General features: G+C 41.1%; 1 protein-coding gene across 3 annotated transcripts in view; it reads left to right on the top strand.

Moving 5' to 3' along the window:
• The window catches only part of nup62l (nucleoporin 62 like), a 38,651-nt gene that overhangs the window by 11,275 nt on the left and 511 nt on the right, over positions 1–26,865 (top strand). For 2 of the 3 annotated variants that reach the window (XM_052021733.1, XM_052021735.1), the window contains exons 4-12: positions 194–283; positions 6,178–6,288; positions 9,157–9,261; positions 14,150–14,345; positions 15,326–15,470; positions 17,600–17,649; positions 21,496–21,630; positions 23,920–24,031; positions 25,435–25,501. In XM_052021733.1, the coding sequence (XP_051877693.1) occupies positions 194–283; positions 6,178–6,288; positions 9,157–9,261; positions 14,150–14,345; positions 15,326–15,470; positions 17,600–17,649; positions 21,496–21,630; positions 23,920–24,031; positions 25,435–25,501 (1,011 nt within the window). The remainder of the gene's footprint in view (positions 1–193; positions 284–6,177; positions 6,289–9,156; positions 9,262–14,149; positions 14,346–15,325; positions 15,471–17,599; positions 17,650–21,495; positions 21,631–23,919; positions 24,032–25,434; positions 25,502–26,865) is intronic. The other variant, XM_052021734.1, reaches the window with a different exon arrangement.

Genomic DNA, 26,865 nt, shown 5'->3' with positions numbered 1-26,865 from the left:
ACAATAGTCCAGAACATCTGAGAGTGGCATCACCACAGCCCTGAGCATGATAGATTATTGGTGTTTTACTATATAATGAAAAGCTTGTTCGTTTAGGGAGAGTCATTCCATTCAAGAGATGTTCACTACACCATGGTTCTGCTGTGCAATAATTATCACAGGCTTCCTCATGTTTTTCTTTTATCTCTTTCAGGTTTTGCTTTTGGTTCATCTACAACTGTATCAAGTGCTGCCACATCAGCTTCTACAACACAGAGTTTTTCTTTTGGTGCAAAGCCAGCAGGTGAGCACGGTCTGAAGTCATGGGCTTCCAGTAATGTACTGAGAGGAATATAGGTCTCTCTCCGGTTAACAAAAGGGTTAGGTTGTTAAGGAGCACTGGGATATAGGAAAATTTGTACAACAGGAGATACAGTAAGCCTTTAACGTTTGCCAGAGATATGTTATGGATGGTGAGAAAGTCAGAAGCTCATCAGTATGGATATGGTTAATCAAAACCGAAGCATGATTGCTTTGACAAACTGAAATGTACAAGTCATTACCCTGGAGACACGAGACTGTAGATGCTAGAGTATGGTGCAACAAACAGTTTGCTGCAGGACCTCAATGGATCAAGCAGCATCTGTGTTGACGGGGGGGGAGGGGGGAGGAATTGTCCAAAAAGCTATTGTTGCCAAATGGAAGAACTCGGGTGCACAAGAGTTTTTTTTTCCACCATTTTAAATAGCTTGTTTATTTCACAGACTCCAGCCCATCAATGCGATGAAAAGGGCTGTTTAACATTGCTGATATTGAGGGACCTGTGCTTGAAAGCTGGTCTCCAACTGTGTTCCCCACCCTTTGTTGTAATGAGCAAAATCTTGACAGATTAGATTAAATAAAACCCTTCATTGTTACAAGGATTTGTTAAATGAAAGTTTAGTAACTGGGGAGACTCATGAACTGAGTCACAGAGTCACAAAACGGGCCCTTTGGCCCAGCACATAGGTGTGACTATTGAGCCTATCTATACTAAATCCATTTGCCTGCATTAGGTGCATCCTGCTGTGTCTTACTTACTCAGCTGCCTGTCTAAATGCTGCTTAAATGTTGTGATTAAATCTGTCCTCACCACCTCATCTGGCAGCAGGTTCCAGATATCAATCATTCTCTGTGTGGGGAAGAACTTTCCCCTCACATCCCCTTTACATCTCCCTTTCACCTTACACCAACTCTATTCAAATTCCTAAACAGTAATCAGCAATTAGTGCTACTTCATTCAGGTGGCAACACTGTAACTTAGTGGTTGCTTGGTCTAGCCCAACTTGAATATAGCCATGGGCTTTGAGTTTGGGCTGGCTTTATGTGCTTTCTACCCCTCAAATGGGTCAATCCTCATCCTTCTGCCCTTGAATCCAAGTCCAAGAGTGTGCCTTCAGTTGCCTAGGTTTTAGGCAATGGACTTCCTTACTTTTCTCTGTTTGCTTGTTTACCTGAACTAGTGTCTTAAGGGGGCTCTTGTCAAATCTCATTAATGCTCCTGTGGAACACCTGGGTTGTTCTATTTTAAAGCTGCCATATAAACACAAGTCTGCTATTGTTGGTAGGAAAACTCCTGTGGTGAATGATGAACTGATGAAAATCAAAATTGTACTTAGATCTCAAGGTGTGGTTTGACCAGAACACATCAAAGATCACCATTTCCACCTGACTTATTAAGTTTTAGCTAGTTTTTAAAAAGGGATTTATTCACCTTACTGTAACATCAGCATTGTTTTCCTCTTCCACTATCTCACCCATCTGTGTTTGATTTATGATTTGCCCAGTTCATATCAGAACCCACTGATGTAATCAACAAAAGGAGGGGTCCAGAATACTGTGTTCTTTTTTTTTTGTTTTTTTTTCGAGTCCTCAGGATTCTGATTGGTATAAAGAAGAATAAAATTCTTGAAAGGATTTATTAATTTGAACATGATCTATTGTGTAGGTACCATCTGGTTTACGAATTTTATTAAACTGGCGTTTAGTTAAAGTAGCTTTCAATTGGTTGGCCAATAATTTACCAGATTTGTCACCATGTATATAAAATTGACTTCTGGTTTTAAGTAGTAGATTTCCAATTGAAGATGTTAATAATAAGCTATGTTGTAATTAGAGTTCTGTTCTCTTTTTATAAAGCTCCAGATTAGGAGTATCAGAATATTTTTTATCCATTTCTTTAATCTTATCAGCTAATATACATATTTCATTGTTTATTTTTTCAATCCAGTGGACTATGAAATAACTTGACCACAGGTATATGCTTTAAAAGTATCCCATATTATCCCACTGGAGATTTCTTCAGTAAAATTAATTAAAAAGAAAAATGAAATCTGTTCTTTAATAAACTGGACAAAATTGAGTCTTATAATAGAGAAGGGTCAAATCGCCATTGTCTGATACCAAAGGATACATCTACTAATTTAATTCATAATTTCAATGGTGCATGATCAGAAATGGCAATTGCATCGTATTTACAGTCTATAATAAGTGGAGCTAGTCTAGCATCAATAAAAAAAAATCAGTCCTCGAGTAATTATGATAGACATGAGAAAAAAATGAAAATTCTTTATCATATGGGTGTAGAAATCTCCAAACATCTAAAATTACGGATTCAACTAAGAAGGAGTTAATAAAGGCAGCGGATTTGTTTGCAAGTGCAGGATTTGACACAGATCTATCCATCACAGAGTTTAAACAGCAGTTGAAATCTCCACCTATAATCACAGTGTATTCATTTAAATTAGGAAAAAATGCAAACAGATGTTTAAAAAATTCAGGGTGATCTACATTGGGTGCATAAACATTAACCATAACAACTTTTTTTATTATGAAGTAAACCGGTAATTAATAAAAATCTACCATTTGGGTCTGATATTGTCTCATGATGAACAAACGAAATTGAGGAGTCTATAAAAATAGGGACTCCTTTCACCTTTGCTTGTGAATTTGAATGAAACTGTTGACCCCTCCAAAATCTTAAAAAAGTGTTGATTATCTTTCCTCCTGATATGAGTCTCTTGGGCAAAAATGATCTGAGCATTTAATCTGTGAAAAACTTTGAAGTTCTTCTTGCGCTTAATCGGATTATTTAAGCCGTTAGTATTCCATGAGATAAAATTAATAGTCTTATCCATTTTAACAGATTAAAAAACATATGGTATGTAAAGGGTTAATCTTGTTATACAAGAGGCCCACTAGCAGGAAGAAGTAAGAAAGTTCAAAGATGAAGAGAATATGATGGCAATTGAGACATATTTGTAGTTCATCAGTCCAGAAGAAAAAAAACCTAAAAACAGCCCCACCCCCCTCCCCCAACAGCCTGAAAACTGGCCAGTAGACAGCTAGAAAGCTAACCTCTAATTGAACTAACCCCAGTTCTATTGGTGGCAGATGTCCAAGATGGAAAAATATATAAGCCACCCTTGGTTAGTCTAAACAGGCTATCGATATAGTTGAAACAATGTTACCAAACTAACAACAATAGTTGTGAAATTGAAACAGAGCCAAAAGGTGTTAACAGTTGACATTTAAAAAATACAGTTTTATAATTATTTCGAAAAGAAAGCAAACGATCAGTCACTTTGTTAAATTCTTAATTATTATTAAAACAAAACATTAGAGGTATTAAAAGAAAGAAAAGGAAAAGTTTAAATCTAAAAATTAATTGCTTAATAAACCAAGTAGGTAGTAAATCAAAGGAAAAACACTGTGTCTCTTCCACATTTCTTAAGCTTCTAAAGTTGAAAGCTAGTTCATAAGAAATTCTTTGGCCTCTTGGATGGATTTAAACCATTTGCGAGATTTCTCAGGTAGTGTAATTCTCAACCTTGCTGGGAATAATAATGCAGGATGATAATTGCTTTGATAGAGATGAGCCATAATTGATTTGTAAATCAGCCTTTCTTTCATAACTTCTGGGGTGTAATCTTCAACTATTTGAAACTTCCATTGTTTAAATTGAATCATTCCACATCCACAAGCGATACGAATCAAGAGTTCTTTGATGTTGACATAATGAAATCTCAATATTACTGGCCAAGGTTTTTGGTCTGGGGAAGGTTTGGATCTTATTGCTCGATGAGCTATATCAAGAATAGGCTGAACAGGGAACATTTCGGAACCAAGCACATTGACCAGAAGTTGGTAGAAAAAAAATCTGTAGGGTTACCAGTCTCGGTGTTCTCTGGAAATCCGATGATTCTTAAATTTCTTCTCTGGCTGCGACCTTCCAGGTCGATGATCCTCTGTTGTTGCTTTTCCAGGTTTTGCTTGGTCATAATTAAGTCTTTTTCAAGTGAGTGGAGTTTGGCATCTCCCTCTTTACCAGCTCGGTCGAGTTTGGCAATTAATTGCTTTTGCTTAGTGTTTTCCTGGATAAGTGTATTTTGTCTGTCTTCAAAGTCCTTTAAAAGGGACTTCAATTCGGCAAAGCTCCAGTCAAATTTTTAATCCAGATTAGAAATAGCTTCCAAAGTAGGTTGGTCTCCATTACCTTTGCCATTAGCTGACGCTTTAGCTCTGGTGTACATTTCAACAGTTAAAAATCAAAATTAAACTTGTGCCAGTATTATAAAAGCTTATTAAAGGATGGTATATGAAAGATTAAAAAGTGACTGGAGCAAAGCCAAGTTGTGATTTACTCCATCGAGCACCACCAATAGACTCCAAAATAACGTATTCTCTTCCCTTCCAATTAACATTTTGGTGTGATAATTTTCAAGAGGTGGTTCCAGTATTGATGTGCATCTTTGGTATTCTTGTGGGTTTTACTGTCCTCCCAGAGTGCAGTCACTGATGCTGACATACTATCTGGTGTAGGCAGGTAGCTTATGTTTTGTAATTGTTAAAAAAAAAGGGGCGGTGGTGTAGAACAAAGGGAGTGTCTGTGATAGAATGAGCCAAAATGGCTTGATGGGGGCAGTGTGTTTCTGCTTTGTGACTGTCTTTAAAATGTGCACAGTGAGGCTCTAATGGAGATTGCTTGATACTTTACCAACAAAGACGCGGTCAAAATTCCATTTGATTCTTGAACCCAGTAATTTGTCCAAATATGTCCTTGTACTTATGTCAAGCTTTTAGGGTTCTTTTGACTATGCCCTGAGTTTAGCATTGGGATTTAACTGAGTGTACTATTGTTGTGTCCCAACAGGTTTCCTTACATAGCCTTGTCATATCTCTGGATTTCTTTTGAATGTCTGAATCATAGAATCATACAGCACAGAAATGAGCCCATTTTGTCCATGCCAACTATGATGCTTATCTGCACTAATCCCATTTGCCTGTATTAGGCCCGTAACCCGCTATTCTTTTCCTATCAAAGTACATGTCCAAACGCCTCTTAAATGTTTTAATTCTATTTGCTTCTACCATTTCCTTTGGGAACTTGTTCCAGATAACCACCACACATTGTGTGGAAAAACTTGCCCCTCAGATCTCCTTTTTAAATTTCTCCCCCCTCGTTCTAGGGACAAATACTCTTACTATCTATCCTATCTATGTTCCTTGTAATTTTATAAATCTTTATAAGATCACCCCTAAGCCACCTATGTTCCAGTGAGAATAAACCCAGTCTTTCCACGCTGTCTTTAGAAGTAAAGCCCCCCATTCCAGGCAACATCCCAGTGAATCTCTTCTGCACACTCTCTATTGCTACCGCATCCTTTCTATAGTGTGGTGACCCAGAACTGTACATAATACTCTAAATGTGGTCTAATTTTCATGTTATGTACAAACTTATGAATCAGACCACCTACATTTTCATCCAATTCATTTATACATTATTACAATAACAGCACTAATCCCTGCACTACACCACAGAAAAACACCTATGTACCCACTAGCACCTGCCTTCTATCACCAAGCTATTTTTGAACCCAGTTTGCCAACACGTCTCTGATCCCTTGTGTCTTAACCTTCTGGACAAGCCTACCACCCTGGACCTTATCAAAAGCCTTACTAAAATCCATGTAAGCAATCCGAATGCATTACTGGCAGCAGCTTGTGTTTATGGATAATGTTCCAAGCATAATTTGATCCTTGGTATGAGCGAAACAAATACACCCTAAGCAGCAAAAGGTTCTAGTCCAGGTTTGCCTGGTATTCATTCTGGGAAACATTTGTCTTTAAATTTCACAAAGATTTAAAATTCTGCCCCAGCAGGCTTGACCACAGGAGCTTCAACTTGTTCACCTGCAGCAGGGTCATCTCTATTTGCTTCAGTGGTGAGCTCGGAACCTTCCACCTCTTCAGCGACTACTGGATTTGCATGTGAGTCATCAGCGGAGAGTTTGTAAAGTAGCAATTATAAAATCTTATATATGTAAATACAGATCTCCAGTAGCTTATCTGGGTGAAATACTGAAATAGATTAGCATATTTCACACAAATGTTTGTATTCAGTAAGTCTTGATCTTTTGAATTAGCCTGTTGCATGACCCTGAGGCTGGGTGCATTAAGTTACTCCTTTCCAAGGTTGCTATCAGAGCACATTTTTATTCTCTTGAACCATTTGTGACTTGAGATTGGGGTTGATTGCATACAGGGATCAGTCTTCAGAATGACTTGACACTTGATTGGTCCCAATAATGGGTAAACTGCAAATGCATGCAGACCCTGACTTTTCTTTTTAAAGTGATTTGAGATGCAATGCTGTTTCGTTTTCACTGTTTTTATAAATGTGTGTGGATTTTTGGTTGCTGTATAAGATTCATTAGACCTGTTTTTGTTGCTTCATGATACTCAGTTTCCAGTATTGCAGGCAAATATTTGTTTGAGCCAAATACTTTGTGCATAGTCCAAGGGGGTTAAAACAAAAGTGAGATAATGGCTTCTCTATATAATTATTTACATGGAATTGTTTTGAGGGCTAATGGGACATCACTGAAGGATAGCACCTTCATTAGGTATTTCCTTGTGTACAACTTCATTAATGAATATCCCCATTAGGTGATATTTGATGACAGTGTAGGGAAGGCTTGATTCTTTATTTAATCTGTAATGCACCTATTCTGGGACATTGGTTGTTTACACTGGGTATCTTTAGTTCCATTCCCTATACTTAGAGCACACAATACACATTCAGAAACATAGCCTGGAACTAAAAAAGTGGAGAAAAAATGCTGGAAATCTGAATCAAAAGCAGAGAATGCTGAAGGTACTTTAGTGAAAGATGATTGAACTGAAATACTAACTGTTTTTCCTCCACAACTTTATTAAACACTGGGTAGGCCACACCTGGAGTATTGTGTGCAGTTCTGGTTGTCATACTATAGGAAGGATGTGATCATGCTAGGGAAGCTATAGAGGAGATTCGCCAGGATATTATGGATGGGAGCATTAGAGTTACAAGGATGCACTCGATAGGCTGTTTGTTTTCCTTGGAGCGGAGGAGGTGTACAAAGTTGTTAGGGGGATAGATACGTTAGATACTAATTATTTTTCCACAGAGAGTCATGGAGTCATAGAGTTCTACAGCACAGAAACAAACCCTTTGGCCCAAATCAACCCTGTTGACCATGAACCCAATCGACACTAATCCCATTTGCCCACATTAGGCCTGTACCCTCGATGCCTTTCCTATCAATGTATCTGCCTCTACCATTTGCTCTGGCAGCATGTTCCACATAACCACCACCTGTGTGGGGAAAAAAAAATTACTCATCACATCTCCTTTAAAGTTTTCCCTTCTCACCTTAAACGTATGCCCTCTATTTTAGATTCTTGTACCCTCAAAAAAAAAAAGACTCTTTCTATGCCCATCATTATTTTATGAACCCCTGTAAGGTCACCCCTCAGCCTCCTATGTTCCAGTGAGAACAAACCCAGCCTTTTCAATTTCTCCTTATCATTTAAAGCTGTCCATTCCAGGCAACATCCTGGTGAATCTTTTCTGCACTCTCTCCATTGCTACCACATATTTCCTATAGTGTGGTGACCCAGAACTGTACACAATATTCTGAGTGAAGCCTGACCAATGTTTTGTACAGGTGCAACTTGACATCCTGACTCTTATACTTAGTGCCTTGGCTTCTGAAGGCAAGCATGCTGAATGCCATCTTCACTACCCTATCCAATCTGTGTTGCTATTTTCAGAGAGCTATGGACTTGCACCCCAATTTCCTTCTGTACGTCAACACTCCTGAGGTCCCTGCCATTTGATGCATATGTACTGTTAGTATTTGACATTCCATGACGCATTACCTTGCACGTCTAGATTAAATTCCATCCACTACTGCTGTTCAACCTTCCAAGTAATCTATGTTCCACTGTAAATTTTAACAGCCTTCTCCACTATTTACTACTCCACCAATTTGTGTTATCAGCAAACGTACTAATCAGTCCACCTACATTCTCATCCAAGTCATTTATCTGTATGACAGACAACAATGGTCCCAGCACAGATAACTTGGGACAGTACTGGTTATAGAGTTCCAGTCAGAGAAATGCCTCTCAGCCACTGCGCTCTGCTTCCCATCACTGAGCCAATTTTGGATCTAGTTTGCCTACACTCCTTGGTTTACATGTACCTTAACCAGCCTATCATACAAAACTTTGTCAAAAGCCATGTCTACCGCCTTGCCTTCATCGATTTTCTTAGGTACCTCAAAAAAAACATCCAGATTTGTGAGACAGGATTTCCCTGCACAAAACCATGTTGACTTCTAATTAGTCTCTTTTCTTTCAAGCAAACATAAATCCTGTCCTTCAGAACTTTTTCCAATAATTTCCTTATTGTTGATGTTAGGTGGTTGGAGTCTGGAATGTGCTGTCTGTAGAGGTGGTGGAGGAAAATGTATGGCATTTACAAAGCACTGAGATAAGTGCTTGAATCCCCAAAGTATGGAAGGCTAAGGACCTAATGCAGATAAATAGGATTAGTGTAGCTAGATACAATGGGTGTGCTGTATGACTCTATGACAGATGCTACCTGACATGCTGAGTGTTTTCAACATTCTGTTTTTAAGGTGAAGCTGACATATAGTGCATAATCTGTTTTAAATCCTGCATGGTACAGTAACTTAGCAAACTAGCTGCAGGTTCATAACGTTGAGAACTGAATTTTGTTGTGAATCTGTACATCTTCACTTTCTGTATTAACTCAGTGCTTCTTCCTAACCCAGTTCTATTTGTATTTAGTGACAAGCTGCACCACTTCAGTTCCAACTGCCTCTACAGTTTCTGCTCCATTTGGGTTTAAGCCAACAGGTGCAGCCTTGCCTGTGACTACAGCTACAACCTTGGGTATGTACAGATACTTATGGGAGGTATGTCCACAAACTACTCGTACTGTATAGTAAAGTTCCGAGACAGATCAGCTGATGGCTCATTATTTCATTATTTGCCAGAGTTTGTACATTCAGTTTAGTTTCAGACTTCGCTAGTTTGTTGGTGCAGCTGGTGGATCCGCTGCCTCACAGCACCAGAGACCCAGGTTTGATCCATATCTCTGATGTAGTCTGTGTGGAGTTTGCACGTTCACCCTGTGACCATATTGATTTCCTCCCCCAAATCTCAAAAACGTGTGGGTTGGTATGTTAATTAGCCACTGTGAATTATTGTCCCTAGTGTGTGGGTGAGTAGAAGAAACCATTGGGGGGAGGGGAAGTTGATGTGGTATGTGGAGACTAAAGAGTGATTAGTGCGGGGTTGGTATGAATGGGTGTTAAATGGTCAGTGCTGACTTGGTGGTTCCAAGAGCCTGTTTCTGTGCTGTACGTCTGTATGGCTCTCTAGTTTGGGATGATTAATAGCACTCTAGTCCAGTCAAAATACTGTGGGTTAACCTGCCATTCTAGGAACTGAATACCTTCTAGAGTATTGGACTGGGTGGTATTAAGCTGGTTAAGTGTATTTAAAAAAAAATGATATCTGCTGCAACTTGAGAATGCACACTACTGCCAGTAGCTTTAACAAGCACACACAGTTACCTTTATTCATCGTGGTTGTTCTGGACTCCGGCATTCTTGCTGAGATACTTTGCTTGGTGAAATTAGGCTTTCCATCCTTGTGGATCTGAGCCTTCCATTTACAAAGGATCTTTCACAGCCTCAGGAAGTCCAGAATGCTTTACAGTCAATGAGTTGCAACTGAAACATGGGTACTGTTGAAATGTAGGAAACAATTTGTAGGCATATCAAATAACATGCAGTGAGTATCCACAATTTCACTATTACATTCAGATAATCTGTTCTTAGTGATGTTGATTGACAGATAAAAATTAGAACAGTGGGAGTAACTCCACTGGTCTGCAAAATAGTGCCAAGAATTGGTCACTTCTTGCAAGTGACTACACCTGCAAGCAGTGTATCTGGCTGCAGCTTTTTAGACCGTATTAGGGAACTGGAGCTGGATGACCTTCGGATTATTCCGGAGACTGAGGAGTTGATAGACAGGAATTACAGGGAAGCAGTCACGCCTAAGTTGCAGGAGGCAGGTAGCTGGGTGATCGTCAGGAGTGGGAAAGGGAATAGGCAGTCAGTGCAGGGTACCCCTGTGGCTGTTCCCCTCTATAACAAGTGTATTGTTTTAAATAGTGTTTGGGGTGCAGGGGGTGGTTGAACCTACCAGGGGAAAGCCACAGTGCTCAGGTCTTGGGCACTGAGTCTGGCTCTTTGGCTCAGTAGCGAAGGGAGGAGAAGAGGCAAGCAGTAGTGATAGGGGATTTATTGGTCAGGGGAACCGTCAGGAGGTTCTGTGGACAAGAACGAGACTCGCAGGTAGTATGTTGCTTCCCAGGTGCCAGGGTCAGAGATGTCTCAGATTGAGCCCATAGCATTCTTAAGGGGGAGGGTGAGCAGCCAGAGATTGTGGTACACATTGGTACCAATGACATAGGCAGGAAAAGTGATGAGGTCCTCTGCAAAGTGAGTTCAGGAAGTTTTGTACTAAGTTAAAAGACAGGACCTCTAGGATGGTGATCTCAGGATTGCTACCTGTGTCACATGCTAGTGAGGCAAGAAATAGGAAGATAGTGCAGTTTAACGTGGCTAAGCGGATGGCGCAGGAGGGAGGGCTTCAGGTTTTTGGACCATTGGGCTCTCTTCCAGGGCAGGTGGGACCTGTACAAATGGGACGGTTTGCACCTGAACTAGAGGGGGACCAATATCCTTGCAGGAAGGTTTGCTAGTGCTGCTTGGGGGGGTTGGGAACCAGAGTGGCAGGGCAGCAAATGGAGAGGCTGTGGGGAAAGTAGACGTTAAGACTACAAGCAAAGATGGAAACCGAAAGGTTGAACAAGGTGGGACTAATTTTCTGAGTTCATCTATTTCAATACAAGCAGCATTGTAGGTAAGGCAGATGAACTCAGAGCTTAGATCTGTACGTGGAATTATGATGATGTAGCCATTTGTGAGACTTGGTTGCAGGAGGGGCAGGACTGGTGGCTCAATGTTCTGGGGTTCTTTTGTTTTAGATGTGATAGAGGGGGAGGTATTAAAGGGGGAGAGATGATATTACTCATCAGGGAAAATGTCACGGCAGTGCTCAGAGAGGACATACTGGAGGGCTCGACTGCCGAGGTTGTTTGGGTGGAACGGAGAAATAAAAAAGGGATGATTATGTTAATGGACTATATTATAGATCTCCCAATAGTCAGTGGGATTTAGAGGAGCACATTTGTGGACAGTTGTAGGAAATATAAAGTTGTGATGGTAGGTGATTTTATCTTACCACATGTTGACTGAGACTCCCATACTGTAAAAGGGCTGGATGGGATAGCGTTTGTCAAATGTGTTCAGGAAAGTTTCCTTAATCAATATGTAGAGGTCCCAACTAGGGAGAGCACAATACTGGATCTCCTCTTGGAGAATGAGAGAGGGCAGGTGACAGAGGTAAGTGTAGGAGAACACTTTGGATCTAGTGATCATAATACTATTAGTTTCAAGATAATTGTGGGGAAGGATAGGACTGATCCTAGGGTTAAGATTCTAAACTGGAGGAAGGCCACTTTTGAGGGCATCAGAAGGAATCTGGCAGGTGTGCATTGGGATAGGTTGTTTTCTGGCGAAGAGATGCTTGGTAAGTGGGAGGCCTTCAAAAGTGAAATATTAAGAGTACAGAATCGGTATGTTCCTGTTAGAATAAAAAGCAAGGCTAATAGGTTTAGGGAACCTTGGTTATCAAGGGATATTGAGGCCCTCTTGAAGAAGGAGGTGCATATCAGATATAGGCAGTTCGGATCAAGTGAGGCACTTGAGGAGTATAATAAATGCAAGAGAACTAAGAGAAATCAGGAGGGCTAAAAGAGGACAGGAGGTTGCTCTGGCAGACAAGGTGAAAGAGAATCTCAAGGGTTTCTATAGGTATATTAAGAGCAAGACAATAGCAAGGGACAAAATTAGTCATCTTGAAGATCACCGTGGTCACCTATGCGTGGAGCCAAAAGGGATGGGGAAGATCTTAAATGAGTTTTTTTGCATCTGTGTTTACTTGAGAGACAGACACGGAGTCTACAGAACTGAGGAAAAAGAGTAGCGAGGTCATGGATCATATCCGGATTATGAAAGAGGAGGTGCTTGCTGTCTTGAGATGAATTAGGGTGGGTAAATCCCCAGGGCCTGACAAGGTGTCCCTCTGGACCTTGTGGGGGAGGCTTGTGCAGAAATTGCAGGGGCCCTGGCAGAGATGTTTAGAATGTTCTTAGCTACAGTTGAGGTGCCGAAGGACTAGAAGATAGCTAATGTTGTTCCGTTGTTTAAGAAAGGTTGTACACGGTGAGCCTGACATCAGTCGTGAGTAAATTGTTGGAAAGTATTCTGAGGGGCAGGATATATAAGTATTTGGATAGTCGGTGCCTGATTAGGGATAGTAAGCATAGCTTTTTGCGTGGCAGGTCATGTCTAACCAATCTTAGAGTTTTTCGAGGCACTTACTAGGGAGATTGATCAAGGGAAAGCGGTGGATGTTGTCTACATGGACCTTAGCTAGGCCTTTGACAAAGTCTGCATGGGAGGCTGGTCCAGAGAGTTAGGTCACTTGGCATTCAGGCTGAAGTAGTCAATTGGATTCAACGTTGGCTTAGCAGGAGAAGCCAGAGAGTGGTGTTAAATGGTTGTCTCTCTGATTGGAGGCCTGTGACTAGTGGTGTGCCACAGGGATCGGTGCTGGGCCCCTTGTTGCTTATTGTCTATATTAATGATTTAGGTGATAATGTGGTAAACTGGATCAGCAAATTTGCGGATGACACCAAGATTGGCGCCATAGTGGAAAGTGAGGAAGCCTATCAAAGCTTTCAAAGTGATCTGGAGCAGCTTGCAAAATGGGCTGAAAAATGGCAGATGTAATTTAATGCAGACAAGTATGAGCTGATGCACTTTGGGAGGACAAACCAGAGTAAGACTTACACAGTGAATGGTAGGGCACTGAAGTGTGTGGTAGAACAAAGGGACCTGGGAATATAGATCCATAATTCCTTGAAAGTGGCATCACGGGTAGATAGAGTCATAAAGAGAGCTTTTGCCTCTGGTTCTAGGAAACTATTAACACAAGTGGTTAGGATTTGGAATCCCCAGCCTAATAGGATCATTAGAAACCAAGGGTAGGTTTAAGTGCTCAAGTATTGAAAATAATTAGTGTTACATGGCACTGTGATACTGTTGGTCAATAGAGTGATTACTTGATTTGGATAATTGTGCTCATTATCAGACCATTATAAGTTAGAATAATAATTACATTGTTTGATGGTGCTACTATATCCTTTTAGTAAGCAGATCAAAACTTCCTTTCTTTTGGTGTAGTTGGGCTGCTTATTGTAACTTTAATGTTGGGAAAACACATCCATTGCCATTAAACAGCCTGTGCAAGAATTCCACCTCTGTCTCAAGGTAAAATATTTCAGTTGTCTTGCATTTCCTGGCCATGTGTGCTCTAATTTGACCAGGTACAGTCTAACATTGTGTACTCCCTGTACCATTTTCCTTTTCTGACTGCGACTGACTCGTGCTATTCAAATTGAATTGGTCTACTTATCTAAATCTTTTAGGGAGTAGAGATGTGCACCAGGTCTCCCTTGATGAATGGGTGGAAGGAAGTTTCGGACACCATCTTCAACATTTTGATTGGTCGTGTCCACTTACTGAGCAAATTTGTGCTCTTATAACTGAGGTGTTCATGCCCAGATTTTGTTTTGTAGCTTCCACCACCTCTGCTGCTGCCACCACAAGCACTGGATTTTCACTGGGCCTGAAGACGCCAGTAAGTTTCTCCATGACACCAGGTCCGTCTGGGACAACTACAAGTGTGAGTACTGCAGCAACAGTAACCACCACTACTGTTTGCACCACTGCAACCACCAGTGCAGCCACCAGCAGTGCTGCAGTTACAACCAGGTAAGAGAAACTGGTCTTTTTTTTCCTTATTCTATGCAAACTGTCTATGCAGGAGTTTAAAGTTGGAGGCCACTCCCAAGCGTTGGAAGTTCTTGGGACACTCACTTCAATGTAGATTGATATAGAAAGGCAAAAAAAAACCTGTAAATGTAGAAAATCTAATTTATACAAACATAAAATGCTGCAACTGCTCATCAGGTTAGGTAGCATCCGTGGAGAGGGAAACAGCGTTAATGTTTTTTTCAGAATCTTCTAATTGAAGAAAAATATGAGAGAGGAATTGAGAGTAAGACTGAATCAAGGACTTTTCCACATCCCACAGAGACTTATGTGGGTTCACACAGCTATTCATTTGATTTGGAGGAAGTGAATAGAATTAGAGAAGTTGTTCAGTGTGAGAACTAGTTCATCCATGTGAAGGAATGTGGTGGTAGAAGGGATGAAGGGCTGTCAGGCCACCCTTGTGTTGGATGGATATGTAAAGAGATTGCATATCCAGATGAAGATGAGCAAGTTGGGGCCTGGAACCTGCAGAAGGTGTTACGGTGTAAATGGGAAGAGTGGACAAGGGGAGAAAGAATAGGATCAAATGTGTTCTTTGGGGCAAGAACAAGCTGGAATAAGTCTACTAGGGAGTTCTTGTCGATCTTGGGGAGGAAGTAGAAGCGGGCCACGTATGCTTGGGACATCGAGGCTGTAAGGTAAAGGTCCCCAGAGGAAATGGGGTTGATCACTGCCTGAGAGACATTGGTCTGTTGTTCAGCGGTGGAGCACAGGTCCAGTAGTAGATAGAAGGTAATTTCAGAGAACTGGCTTTCACCCTTTGATAGCAGTCTGTTCAACAAACAACAGCACCTGATAGATGGCAATGTTGCCATTGGTACTTAGTGAGCAGAGCACTGCGTGACTGGTATGAAGTTCAGTTTTGGAGGCTTGGCCTGAACCATCAATTTATGTGCCCGTGTTCCTTGTGTTTGCAGTGCCTCTCCAGTTATGTCATATGCTCAACTGGAAAGTCTGATCAATAAGTGGAGTGTGGAGCTGGAAGACCAAGAGAAACAATTCCTGCATCAGGCCACACAAGTCAATGCCTGGGATCGAATGCTGATCGAAAACGGAGAAAAGGTGAGCAAAGTGCAGTCTCTCCAGTTACACAAAATAGAATTTTCATTGAGAGGCTTAGAATTTGTATTGGTGGTTCAGGAATATATTCATGTTGCAGTGTCATAGAGCCATACAGCACAGTAACAGACTCTTCAGCCCACCAATCCATGCCACCTGTTGTACCTATCTACACTGATCCCATTTACCCACATTAGGTTCCTAGTCTTCTAGGCCTTGGCATCAGCCTAGATGCTGCTTAAATGTTGTGAGAGTCTCTGCCTCCACCACCCCTGTCAGGCAGTGCATTCCAGTCTCCATCCACCCCCCCCGCAGGAGGAACGTGGAGGATAGGACTCCTCAGATCCCACCTAAGCCTGTTCCCTCTCATCTTAAACACATGTCCTCTTGCCTTAGATACCCCCACCACAGGAAAAAGATTTTTAATCTACCCCTCACAATTTTATATACCACTACCAGATCACCTCTCAGCCTCCTCTGCTGCGGGGAAAACAAACCCAGCCTATCGACTCTCTCCTTGCAACCTATTGCTCCAATCCAGGCAACATCCTGGTGAATCTCCTCTGCACTCTGTCCAGTGCAATCACATTCTTCCTATGGTGTTGTGACTAGAACTGCATACAATACTCCAGTTGTGTGCTAACCAATGTTTTATGAAGTTGTAACATAATGTCAAAGCTCATATATTCCATGCCTCGGCTGATAAAGGCAAGCATCCTGCCTTCTTCACCACCTTATCCATTTGTGCTGCCTAGTCATCTTCCATCTTCCCCATCGGCATGATTACTTAAATGATTTGGGGTCTTTTGCAGGTGTAGGTAGTTAATGAATAGAAACTACCACGTGACAGATGGATTATTCTGCAATATCACTGTGCCTTTCATATTTAGTTTTTCAAAAGGCATTTGACATGGTACTGCATGAGAGGCTAGTGCATAAAATAAGAGCCCAAGGTATGTTGGCATAGATTGAGAACTGATGGATTAGGTAGAATAATTTTTAAACGGAGAGAGACTGCAAATGCATGAAGTTCTGAGGGTCTAGGTGGCATGTCCAACAAGGCAAAAGGCATTTTGGCCTTCATAGCAAAAGGGTTGGAGTTTAAGATTTGGGAGGTTTTGTTACCATTGTACAGGGTGTTGGTGAGGCCACATCTGCAATACTGTGCACAGTTTTGGTCCCCTCATCAGTAGCATTGGAGGCAGTTCAAAGGAAATTCACCCGGCTAATTCCTGGGATGAGAGGGTTGTCCTATCAAGAGAGGCTGGATGGTTTGGACATTTTTTCTTTAGAGCATAGAAGAATGAGGGGTGACCCTATTCAGACGTACAAGATCTTTAAGGGGCTTGACAAAGTAGTTGTCAAAATATTTTCACTAGTGGGAGAGTCACGAATAAAAGGACATAGCTGCAAAATAAGGGGCTAGCATTTAAAACTGGGGTGCATAGAAATTTCATCTTCACTGAATCTCTAGAATTCTCTGCCATTGAAGGTGGTGGAGGCCAGATTATTAGATAGATTTAAGGTGGAGATAGATAAATATTTGAAAGATTAAGGGTTAATGGGAACTGGCACAGAAAAGGAGTTGATGCCAGTATAGATCAGCCATGATCATATTGAATGGCGGGACTGGTGGCCTACCCCTGCCCCTATTTTCTTGTGTGTGCTTGTGTTCTTGTAATTCTGGTGGGCATAAAATCTCAGCTGAATATTGCCTTGAATTGACCAAGGTACTTGGTGTTGGAGGTGGAAAATATAACCATATTGGTCTTGTGGCATGGAGGCTACACTGGAGCATTCTGGACTGAATTCTGCTGGGCATCTAACTTGGCAGTAAGTTCCAGAAGCAAGGGTTTCTGTTTTGGCATCCTTCATAGAGAATACAAGCATAAAGTCCTGATGCAGTGGTAATGTACAAAAACTGGACTGGCAAAACTTTTCTCTTTTATAGGTATCTCCTACAAATGTATTTTTGTAGTACATGAACTGCACTTTCATTTGTGTACCATCCGTTTTGGTCTTAGACATTTTCTTTTACTGCGTATCCCTTTTTGAAAGAGCAGACTGCAGCAGTTAGAACTAATGAATATTGAAAGCCTTCTACCCTGTTCTCTTATCTGTTTTTTCCTTAGATTACTGCTTTACACCGAGAGGCAGAGAAAGTGAAGCTGGATCAGAAGAGGTAAGTTTGCATTCAGTATTGCAGTATCTTAACCACATGGATTCTTGTCTTTCATTATTCTTTAGAACGCAAGGATATTCCAATTCATAGCGTCATACAGCATGGAAACGGGTTCTATAGCCCACTGGATTCGTGCTGACCTTCATATATTCGCTTACACCAATTCTACACTAATCCCATTTTATTCTCCCCCCCCCATTTCCATCAACTCCCCCCAGATTCTACCACTCACCTAGACACGAGGCAATTTACAGAGGCCAATTAATCTACAAATCCGATGTGGGAGGAAACCGGAGCATCTGGGGGAAACCCACATGGTCTCAGGGAGAACATGGAAATTCTAATCAGACACTACTGGAGGTCAGGATTGAACCTGGGTTGAGAGCTGTGAAGCAGTGCCTCTATTAGCTGCGTCGTTGCGTTGCCCTTCAAAACATGCTATGAGATGCAACCCTTTATCAATGGGTCAAAAACGCTGCAGATGCTGGAAATCTGAAAAAATAAACAAAATGTTGGAAAAATCAGCAGGTCGGGCAGCATCTGTAGAAGGTTTGTAGTCTGTAGTGAACATTTCTAGTCTGTGATCCTTCGTCAGGTAACAATTGCATAGTTGATGGTGGGGTCCATGTCCAGACCCAAAACATCCACTATTTTTACACAGATGCTGCCTGACTGATGAGATTTTCGATCACTTTCTGTTTTTCATCCCATATTAATGGTGTTATTTCATTCTGGTGATGGCAACTTTATAGAGTCCCTCATACATGATGAATAATCTTTGGTAGCATTTGAGTCGTGAAGACTGCCTGTTCCCCTTCAAATGATCCCAATGGACCTTTTCTCACTTACAGACAAGTAAGAATTAAATAACGTTCAGGCAAGGTGGAGCTGATTCTACAAAAGATTACATTTTCAACAGTGCAGCACTTAGTTCTGCACTGAAGTGTCTCTCTAGAAAGTGGGGAAAGTCCTAGAGCAGAGCTTGAACCTGCTGTCTTATGAGTACTACCACTGAGCCTGACTGAAGCTCAACGTTCAAGCAGTTAATGCATTCTGATTGTCTAATAACAATCCGTCAATCTCAGTTTAACACTTCCAGTTGTCCTGCATCTTCAGTAGGTTTTTATTTATAGGATCATAAGTAACTGGCTTGTCACCTTTGGAATATCAAATCGGTTTGCTTTACTGAAGTCTGAAATCTTCCCTGTCCCCAGGCTTGCTGCTCTTCTTGAAAATGTTACAAAGCTTTTCCTTTGATCTAACTTGAAAGAAACAGCAGGACTATGTTCCTTTTAGGTCTTTATTCCTTAATTGGAGAAATATTTGTTGTAAACTACGTATTAATTCTTTAAATATTAGACATTGCTTGTTTACTGTTATACCTTTTAATGCCTTTTTCCTAACATGGCCAACTTGCCTCTCATATCTTCAGTTTGTTTTTTCAATTAAGGATGCAGGTTTTAAATTGAAATAAATAATTTTTAATCAATATAACATTCTATCACCAGATTAACATCCATATTATAAATTAACCTTTTCTTATTTCATAATAGTAGATGCAGAGTAACCTGTTCCCTCACTGGTTCCTCAACACACTGATCTAGAAAACCATCTCTTATACGCTCCATCAATATCCACAATATTACTGTTAATTTTTAGTTTGACCAGTCTTCCTCGAGATTAAACCCCTTCATGATTGTATTATCTTTCTAATTTCCAGATTTATTAAATGTCTCCCATTACCATTACTGTTGGGGAGTCATAGACAATTTCCACCAATGTTTTCTAAATATTGGCGTTCTTTAGTTCTACCCAAACTGAATCTATTTGATTTCCTAACTCTATCCAAAATGTTATTTTAATGGCTGACCCACTTCCTTTTCCGTTTTCTCTATTCTTCTAAAAACTTAATGTATTTAATTCCCAATCTTGAGCATTTTGTGACTATGGCTCTGTTAGATCATACTCCTTTCTATTTGTGCAATTAATTCTTCTAGTTATGAATACTGTATGCACTCTGATAATGAATCCAGTTTTGTCTACTTTTGTTTTTTCCTGCTCTGACTCTTATTGGGGGTATACTCAATTATTTACCCTATCTGATAGAAGATTTTAAAATCATGAAGGGTTTAGACAGTAGAAGAACATGTCAAGACCCAGAGTACGCAGAACCAAGGTGAATGGTAAAAGAACCAAATGCGATGTAAGAATAATTTAATGCAGTGAGTGGTTAGGATCTAGAATATAGTGCCAAGGTAGTAGTGCATGTAAATTTTATTGTTATATTTGGAAAAGAAGTGGATAAATATTTAAAAATAAAATAAAATTAAAGAGCTATGGGAAGAGGGCAGGGGAATGAGAGCAGCTGAATTGCTCTTGCATAGAGTTGGCCTGCTTCCATGCTGTAACCTTTCTGTGATTCACATAGCTGTTACCATTCTTATAGAGCTCCTCTCTTAGTAGCCTTCATTCCACCAGCAATCAGTTTGGTTTTAAGTTCGCTCGGTGCATCGTGCTGATTTGATCTGCTCATGCTGTGTACTGCAAGTCGAGGTTATGCATGTGGATCTCAAGTCTTCACTCTAGTCTTGAGGCCAAATAAGGGTGGCGCCAGTGCTGTCTGTGTGGAATTTGCATGTTCTCCCTGTGACCGCAAGGGTTTCTTCTGGGTGCACAAGTTTATTCCCAAGCCCCAGAGACGTGTGGGTTCGTAGGTTAATTGGCCACTGTAAGTTGCCCCCAATGTGTAGGTGAGTGGTAGAATCTGAGGGGAGTTGATGGGAATGTGGGGAGAATGGAATGGGATTAATGTAGGATCGTATATGTAGCTGGTTGATGGTCAAGACTTGATCGCTGAAGGGCTTATTTCTGTGCAATATCTCCTTATACTTTATTCCAAATGTCCTGACTTATTGTTCCAGCACTCTTGCTTATTTACCATGTCTGGCACTGGAGATCTGCAATGTGTCTATGATCAGTGGAATATTAGAAAGTAATTTCTATTGGGTGTGGTTTGTATCTGATTTTATGGATTCGTAAGATCCTGAAGGTGTGCAAGTTATCCCATTCTGAACATGAACTAAACAAGCTTTGCAATTCCAGTGTTCTGATTTAGCTTGAGTATCGTCATCACATCTGCTGTATGTTTAATTTTACTGATGATTTGGATAAAGCAGATAATAGTGTAGATGGAGTTCAGTGTGGAAATGTGACGTTATCCACTTGGACTAAAAATTCAAGTGTTTTTTGAATGGCAAAGCTAAGACTAGGGAAATGGTGCAATTTAGAGGCCTGGTAAGGATATCACCAAGAGCTGGTGGATGGCTTATGATCAAATAATGTAAAAGGCTAATGAAATGTTGCCTTTAGTTCAAGGAGAGATGGAATACAAAGCTGGAAGTAATGGTTCAGTACTGTGATGGTCCCGTGATGTTGCATCTGCTTTTCCACCTCCTTCAGGTGATGTTGACCTTGGAGAGAATGTAGAGCTTGTACATCATAATGATACTTGGGCTAAATGGGTTAAATTATGAGGAGGGAGGGGATGCATCAACCAGCCTTGTATTCCTTGTTAACAGATTGAGGGATTTTCCAGCTGAGTTTCTCAACTATTTTAAGTTGAAAGATTAGAGGTGAATCCCACAACAACAAATATATCACTGCAATATATGTCAAGATTTCTTATATTAGGATAACTTGCCTGTTTGAATTATTTTGTCTTCTGCATTGAAACAAGGTCAATGGAGAAACAAATCATCTCTGGTCCAACTTGTTAAGTTTGTGAATGTGAAATGAGAGAACGTAACTTCTAATTTTATGTGACCGTATCTGTCATCTGCCTCCTAGGTTGGACCAAGAGCTTGACTTCATCCTCTCTCAGCAGAAGGAACTGGAAGACCTGCTGGCGCCGCTGGAAGAGTCAGTCAGGGACCATCATGGCACCATTTATCTGCAGCACGCAGATGAAGAACGAGAGCATACGTGAGTGTCTGGTGTTGATGTGAGCATTGTACTTCATGGGTTGGATGCAGAGTAAAGCTCTCCTATTTTGCCAGGGGTATTATATGTTGGGTAAAGATTAATGCTCCCTCAATACTGTCCCATCAAATAATCATAGGGGAGGTACAGCGTATGTTATTAATTAGAAGATTAACACAAGGCCAGAACTGGAACAGATTGTTGGCATTAATGCTGTGCTCTGAGAAGATAGAAAGAGGTCTACTTATTGTTTAGAAGAACGAGAATTTTAAATCTTAGGTGTTGAGTGAAGGGCCTGTTCCTGTGCTGTACCCTAATCACTCTGATAGAGGTGTATAAAATTATGAGAGCCATAGGTAGGGTAGAACATAGAGCAGTACAGTACAGGAACAGGCCCTTCGGCCCACTATGTTTGTGCCAACCACAATGCCAATTTAAACTAATCCCACCTGCCTGCATGTGGTCTGTATCCCTTCATTCCCTGCCTGTTCATGTGCCTGTCTAAGACAGAATCTCTTTTCCCATGGTAGGGGTTTTAAAAACAAGAGGGAATGGGTTTAAGGTGGGTGAGAGAGAGAGGTCTGAAGGGGATCTGGGAGGTTTGTTTTTTTTTACACAAAGTGGTTGATATCTGAAACAGGCTTCCAGAGGAGGTGGTGAGTTTGGATAGAAATCATTTAGACAGGCACATGAATAACCAAGGGCACGGTTCTGATGTGGGCAAATGGGATTCGTGTAGATGGGCAAAATGGTCAGCATGGGCACAATGGGCAGAAGGGCCCGTTTCTGTGCTGTATGATGCTACGAAAGTTGGTCAGGACTAGGATGGGAGGCAAGTCAAGAAAGTGGTGAATTTGTTGCTTAGAAGATAATAAAGTGTCAAAATACATTCGAAATGTTAATATTCTGAACAGGCTCATTCAGTGTAAGGTCTTTCAATGGGGACAAAGTTGATTAGAAACATAGAAAAACTACAGCACAATTCAGGCCCTTCGGCCCACAAAGCTGTGCTGAACATGTCCCTACCCTAGAAATTACTAGGCTTACCCATAGCCCTCTATTTTACTCAGCTCCATGTACCTATCTAACAGTCTCATGAAAGACCCTATCATATCCGCCTCCACCACCGTTTCCGGCAGCCCATTCCACGCACTCACCACTCTCTGAGTAAAAAACTTACCCGTGACATCTCCTCTATATCTATTCCCCAGCACCTTAAACCTATGTCCTCTTGTGGCCACCAATTCAGCCCTGGGGAAAAGCCTCTGACTACCCTATCAATACCTCTCATCATCTTATACACCTCTATTAGGTCCCCCCTCATCCTCCATCTCTGCAAGGAGAAAAGGCCGAGTTCCCTCAACCTGCTTTCATAAGGCATGCTCCGCATTCCAGGCAGCGTCCTTGTAAATCTCCTCTGCACCCTCTCTATGGCTTCCACATCTTTCTTGTAGTGAGGCGACCAGAACTGAGCACAATACTCCAATTGGGGTCCAAGTGTTAAGGATTGGAGTTTGAGGTTGGGATGAGAGATGATGCATCTTAAGTATTTTATTCCTTAATTTTTTTTAAATCGAACTGTGGTTTTGAAATGTGTCTTGATTTTTTGTTTTAAACAAATTACTTGCAAAGAATGTTCAACCTATTCAATGATATTACTGACACTAGAGAAGGGACTCTGAAAACAGTCCAACCCATCACATTGCAACAACTTGGAGGTGACGTAGGAGTAAACGGCATGCTAAGTACAGTTAGTTGGTGGTAAAGAGCAGAAAGAATTTGGGATCCAAACTGACAAGATACTCAGACTTCTGTGGCTGAAATGGTTTCAGCAGTTCCTCAGTTTGACATGTCCGGTTTTGGTGAGGCACTTTACGAGGCCCTAACCAGGGATTCCATCCTTTGTCTGTAGATCCTGTCTGACTTGCTGATTGCTTACGGTGTTTTCTGTTTTTATTTGAGATTACAATGTTCGCCATAAAGGGGGGTACTCAAAGTGAATAATTGTGATATTTGAACCCAAAGAGGATACACTTCTGCATGGTAGGCACCATAACCCTGGTAACAGACTTGGTTCTTATGTTTATGGTGGGAAGCCAGTTGCTCTTTGTGTTACGCCACATAGTTAAGACTGCCCCTAATTCATTTCCTGGTCTCTCTTCTCTTAATTGATGGTCGACTGGTGCAGGAGTGTTGGAATAGAGTTGGGAGGGTAGGTGGTCCTTATCACAGCCACCACCTCCTCCTGAGAGCAAATATGAAATAATAACTTTGTTTGCTGTTGCTATCTAGATACAAATTGGCAGAGAATATTGATGCTCAGTTGAAGAGGATGGCCCAGGATCTGAAGGAAATTATCCAACATCTGAACACCAGCAACAGCTCTTCTGAAATCAATGATCCAGTACGTGGATGCAGTGTTAACCAAGTCAGAATTTGCACAATAGGTGACTCTGTGCAGGCTTACGGTGTTTGTCTAGCCACCTCTGACTCCCTATTTCCTTTAAGATATATTATAATGTATCTATCTTTGGGGTGGCACAGTGACACAGTTAGTAGAGCTGCTTCCTTACTGTGCTACAGACCTGGGTTCAATCCTGACCTCGGATGCTGTCTGTGTGGAGTTTTCACGTTTCCTCTGTGACTGTGTGGGTTTCTCCCAGGTGCCCTGGTTTCCTCCCAAATCCCAGAGGTGTTCAAGTTGATGGGTTAATTGGCCATTGTAAATTGCCTCTAAGGTACACTCGAGTGGTAGAATCCACATGGAGTTGATGAGGATGTGGGGAGAATAAAAATGGGATTAATGTAGGGGTAGTATAAATGATGGTCAGTGCTGACTCAGCAGGCTGAACAGCCTCTTACCATGCTGTATCTCTCGGACTTCTCTACCTATGGCTCTTTATTTCAACTGCTCCCTAATGGTCAAACATTGCATGTTCTAATATTTCCTTGCTGTGAACACTTTCTTCTTACCAGCTGCTCCCTGCTGATAACCTGAAGTTACTTTGCCCAATTCACCAATCACTGGGAGCAGTCTTTCATAGCACTCAGAATCTAGTATAGCTCAGTTTTGTATTATCCAAGGGTATTCTAGGATTGATATAGTGTCTTCTTACAACATTATGACCTCTCATAGCACTTTGCAGTTGAAATATACAAATAGTGTGACTGATCTGATTATTATACGGTATATTGATCAATCCAAAGTTCACAACTGAGATAAACACAATGTTGGTTCAAAGTCCAGCATAACCAAATGGAGAACTTTGATAGTTCAAATGGTGAACTTTGGTAGTTCCAGCATCACAAATTCATAGAGAATTTATTGTTTTTAGTTTCTGGGTGCAGCAGAAGTGATGCTGTGTAATAATGGTGTTCATGAGACAAAGTCAGCATGCCAAATACTATTAGGGACAGTCGCAACTGATCATGTAAAATCTAAGTTTTGTTCTTCCAGCCCGTCAGACTTTGTAAAAAAAAAACAATCATTTAAATGTATTGCATTTTAAGTCTTTAGATTTAAATTGAGACACTCACAGAATAAGATGTTCCACATTACCACTTGAGATATTAATTGAGCTGGAAACCTCCTGTACTTGGTTGCTTGATTTCACTCCTGTCATGTACTGTTGCCAGGTGGTGCATATGTGCAACACTGCAATTAGACTAGGCATCAACCATTGATCAAAAGATAAGTGTTTAATATTGGCATTGTGTAGAGAAATTGCTACTGAGATTTCAGAATGAGTTACGAGCTTTATTACACCGTCAGATTAATTTCTCATTTTTGGCTCTTCTCTGTTCCAGTTGCAACAAATCTGCAAAATTCTTAATGCCCACATGGATTCACTGCAGTGGATTGACCAGAGTTCAGGTACCCATTGCACATTTCTTAGGTTGTCTTTTAAAGGTATTAAACTCAAGTATTCAAAAGAAGTAGAAGATTTCATTTCCACGATTCTGTTCCAACCAGCAGTTTTATTGGAGACACGAGACTGCAGATGCTGGAATCTGGAGCAAACAAAAACAAACTGCGGGAGGAACTCAGCAGGTTGAGCAGTATCTGTGGGAGGGAAGGAAATGTTGACATTTTGGGAGACCTGAGACGTCGACAATTCCCGCCCCCCCAACACAAATGCTGCTCGGCCCGCTGAGTTCCTCCAGCAGTTTGTTTTTTCCCTCCTTTCAGTTTTATTCTCACATTGAACAGTTAATTAGTTAAACTCTCCACTATAGGGTGGTGTCACCTCCTAAGTTACACAGCTGTGGGCTGGAGCCACACTCAAGAAATTCCAGCATATAATGTGCCAGTGTTGTTCTAAGGTAGTGGGGGAAGACACCTTTTGGCAGAATAATAAAGCTGTCTTGGCTGTGCAAATCTCATTGCAATAGTTGAAGTTGAGCCTCAAAGCTTTGGTCCAGTGGCACAGAGGTCCAAAACATTATACACCAGCCTCTGCTACTTTGGATGCGCACACATAAAAAGACATGAACGCAGACACATACAGATACAATCCCACTGCACAGTGAAACACTCTGTCCATGTGCTCATATACGCACACACAGTTCTAAATAAACTCTGGCATGTGTATCTCAATTGTATGTCCCTGTTTTCTTCCTCCCTGCCTTCCGTCATTCCCCGACTTTGGACTCTCCCTATTTCCCTCCACTCTGTTGGACGTTTTGCCCCACTTGTTCAGGCCACACTTTCCTCTCTCCCTCACTCTCCCCTTATTCCACTGAAGGTTGTTTAAGACAATGAACTCAATGGGTGTGATGTTCGTTGTGATGTTCTATCAGGAAAGACAAAAAGAGCTGGCATTTAAGTCTTTTTGACGTTTAAACACCACCTGCCCTTTAAAGCCCCACATACTTAATCTGTTGATCCTTTAATTCTGGAATTTGACCACTCATGGATTCTCCAGCATTTTGGTCAAATTGAGTGGTGCTAGTGCAGAGGTTACTGTAAGGAAGGAGCTGGAGAAAATAAATAGAATGCTTACATAACTTACTTTGTTATTTAACTTGCATCATGAATTTGTACCTTCCTGCATGTGTTTTTAAATAATACTTCATCCTGGTGCATTTACTTTGTTGTTCTGCAAGTCCACAAGGAGTTATCTAGGTTTCTGTGTTCCATACGTTGAACTCCTGGAGGCTTGACCTTATTTGGAAAATTAAGCACATTTTCACATTCCACAGTGCTATGATAGAGTGAGTAGGCCACTGCCCAATATT

This window comes from Pristis pectinata, chromosome 8, assembly GCF_009764475.1.
Source record: "Pristis pectinata isolate sPriPec2 chromosome 8, sPriPec2.1.pri, whole genome shotgun sequence".
Taxonomy (NCBI): domain Eukaryota; kingdom Metazoa; phylum Chordata; class Chondrichthyes; order Rhinopristiformes; family Pristidae; genus Pristis; species Pristis pectinata.
The sequence above is the reverse complement of the archived record's forward strand: the minus strand, read 5'-3'. Positions and strand labels throughout refer to the sequence as shown.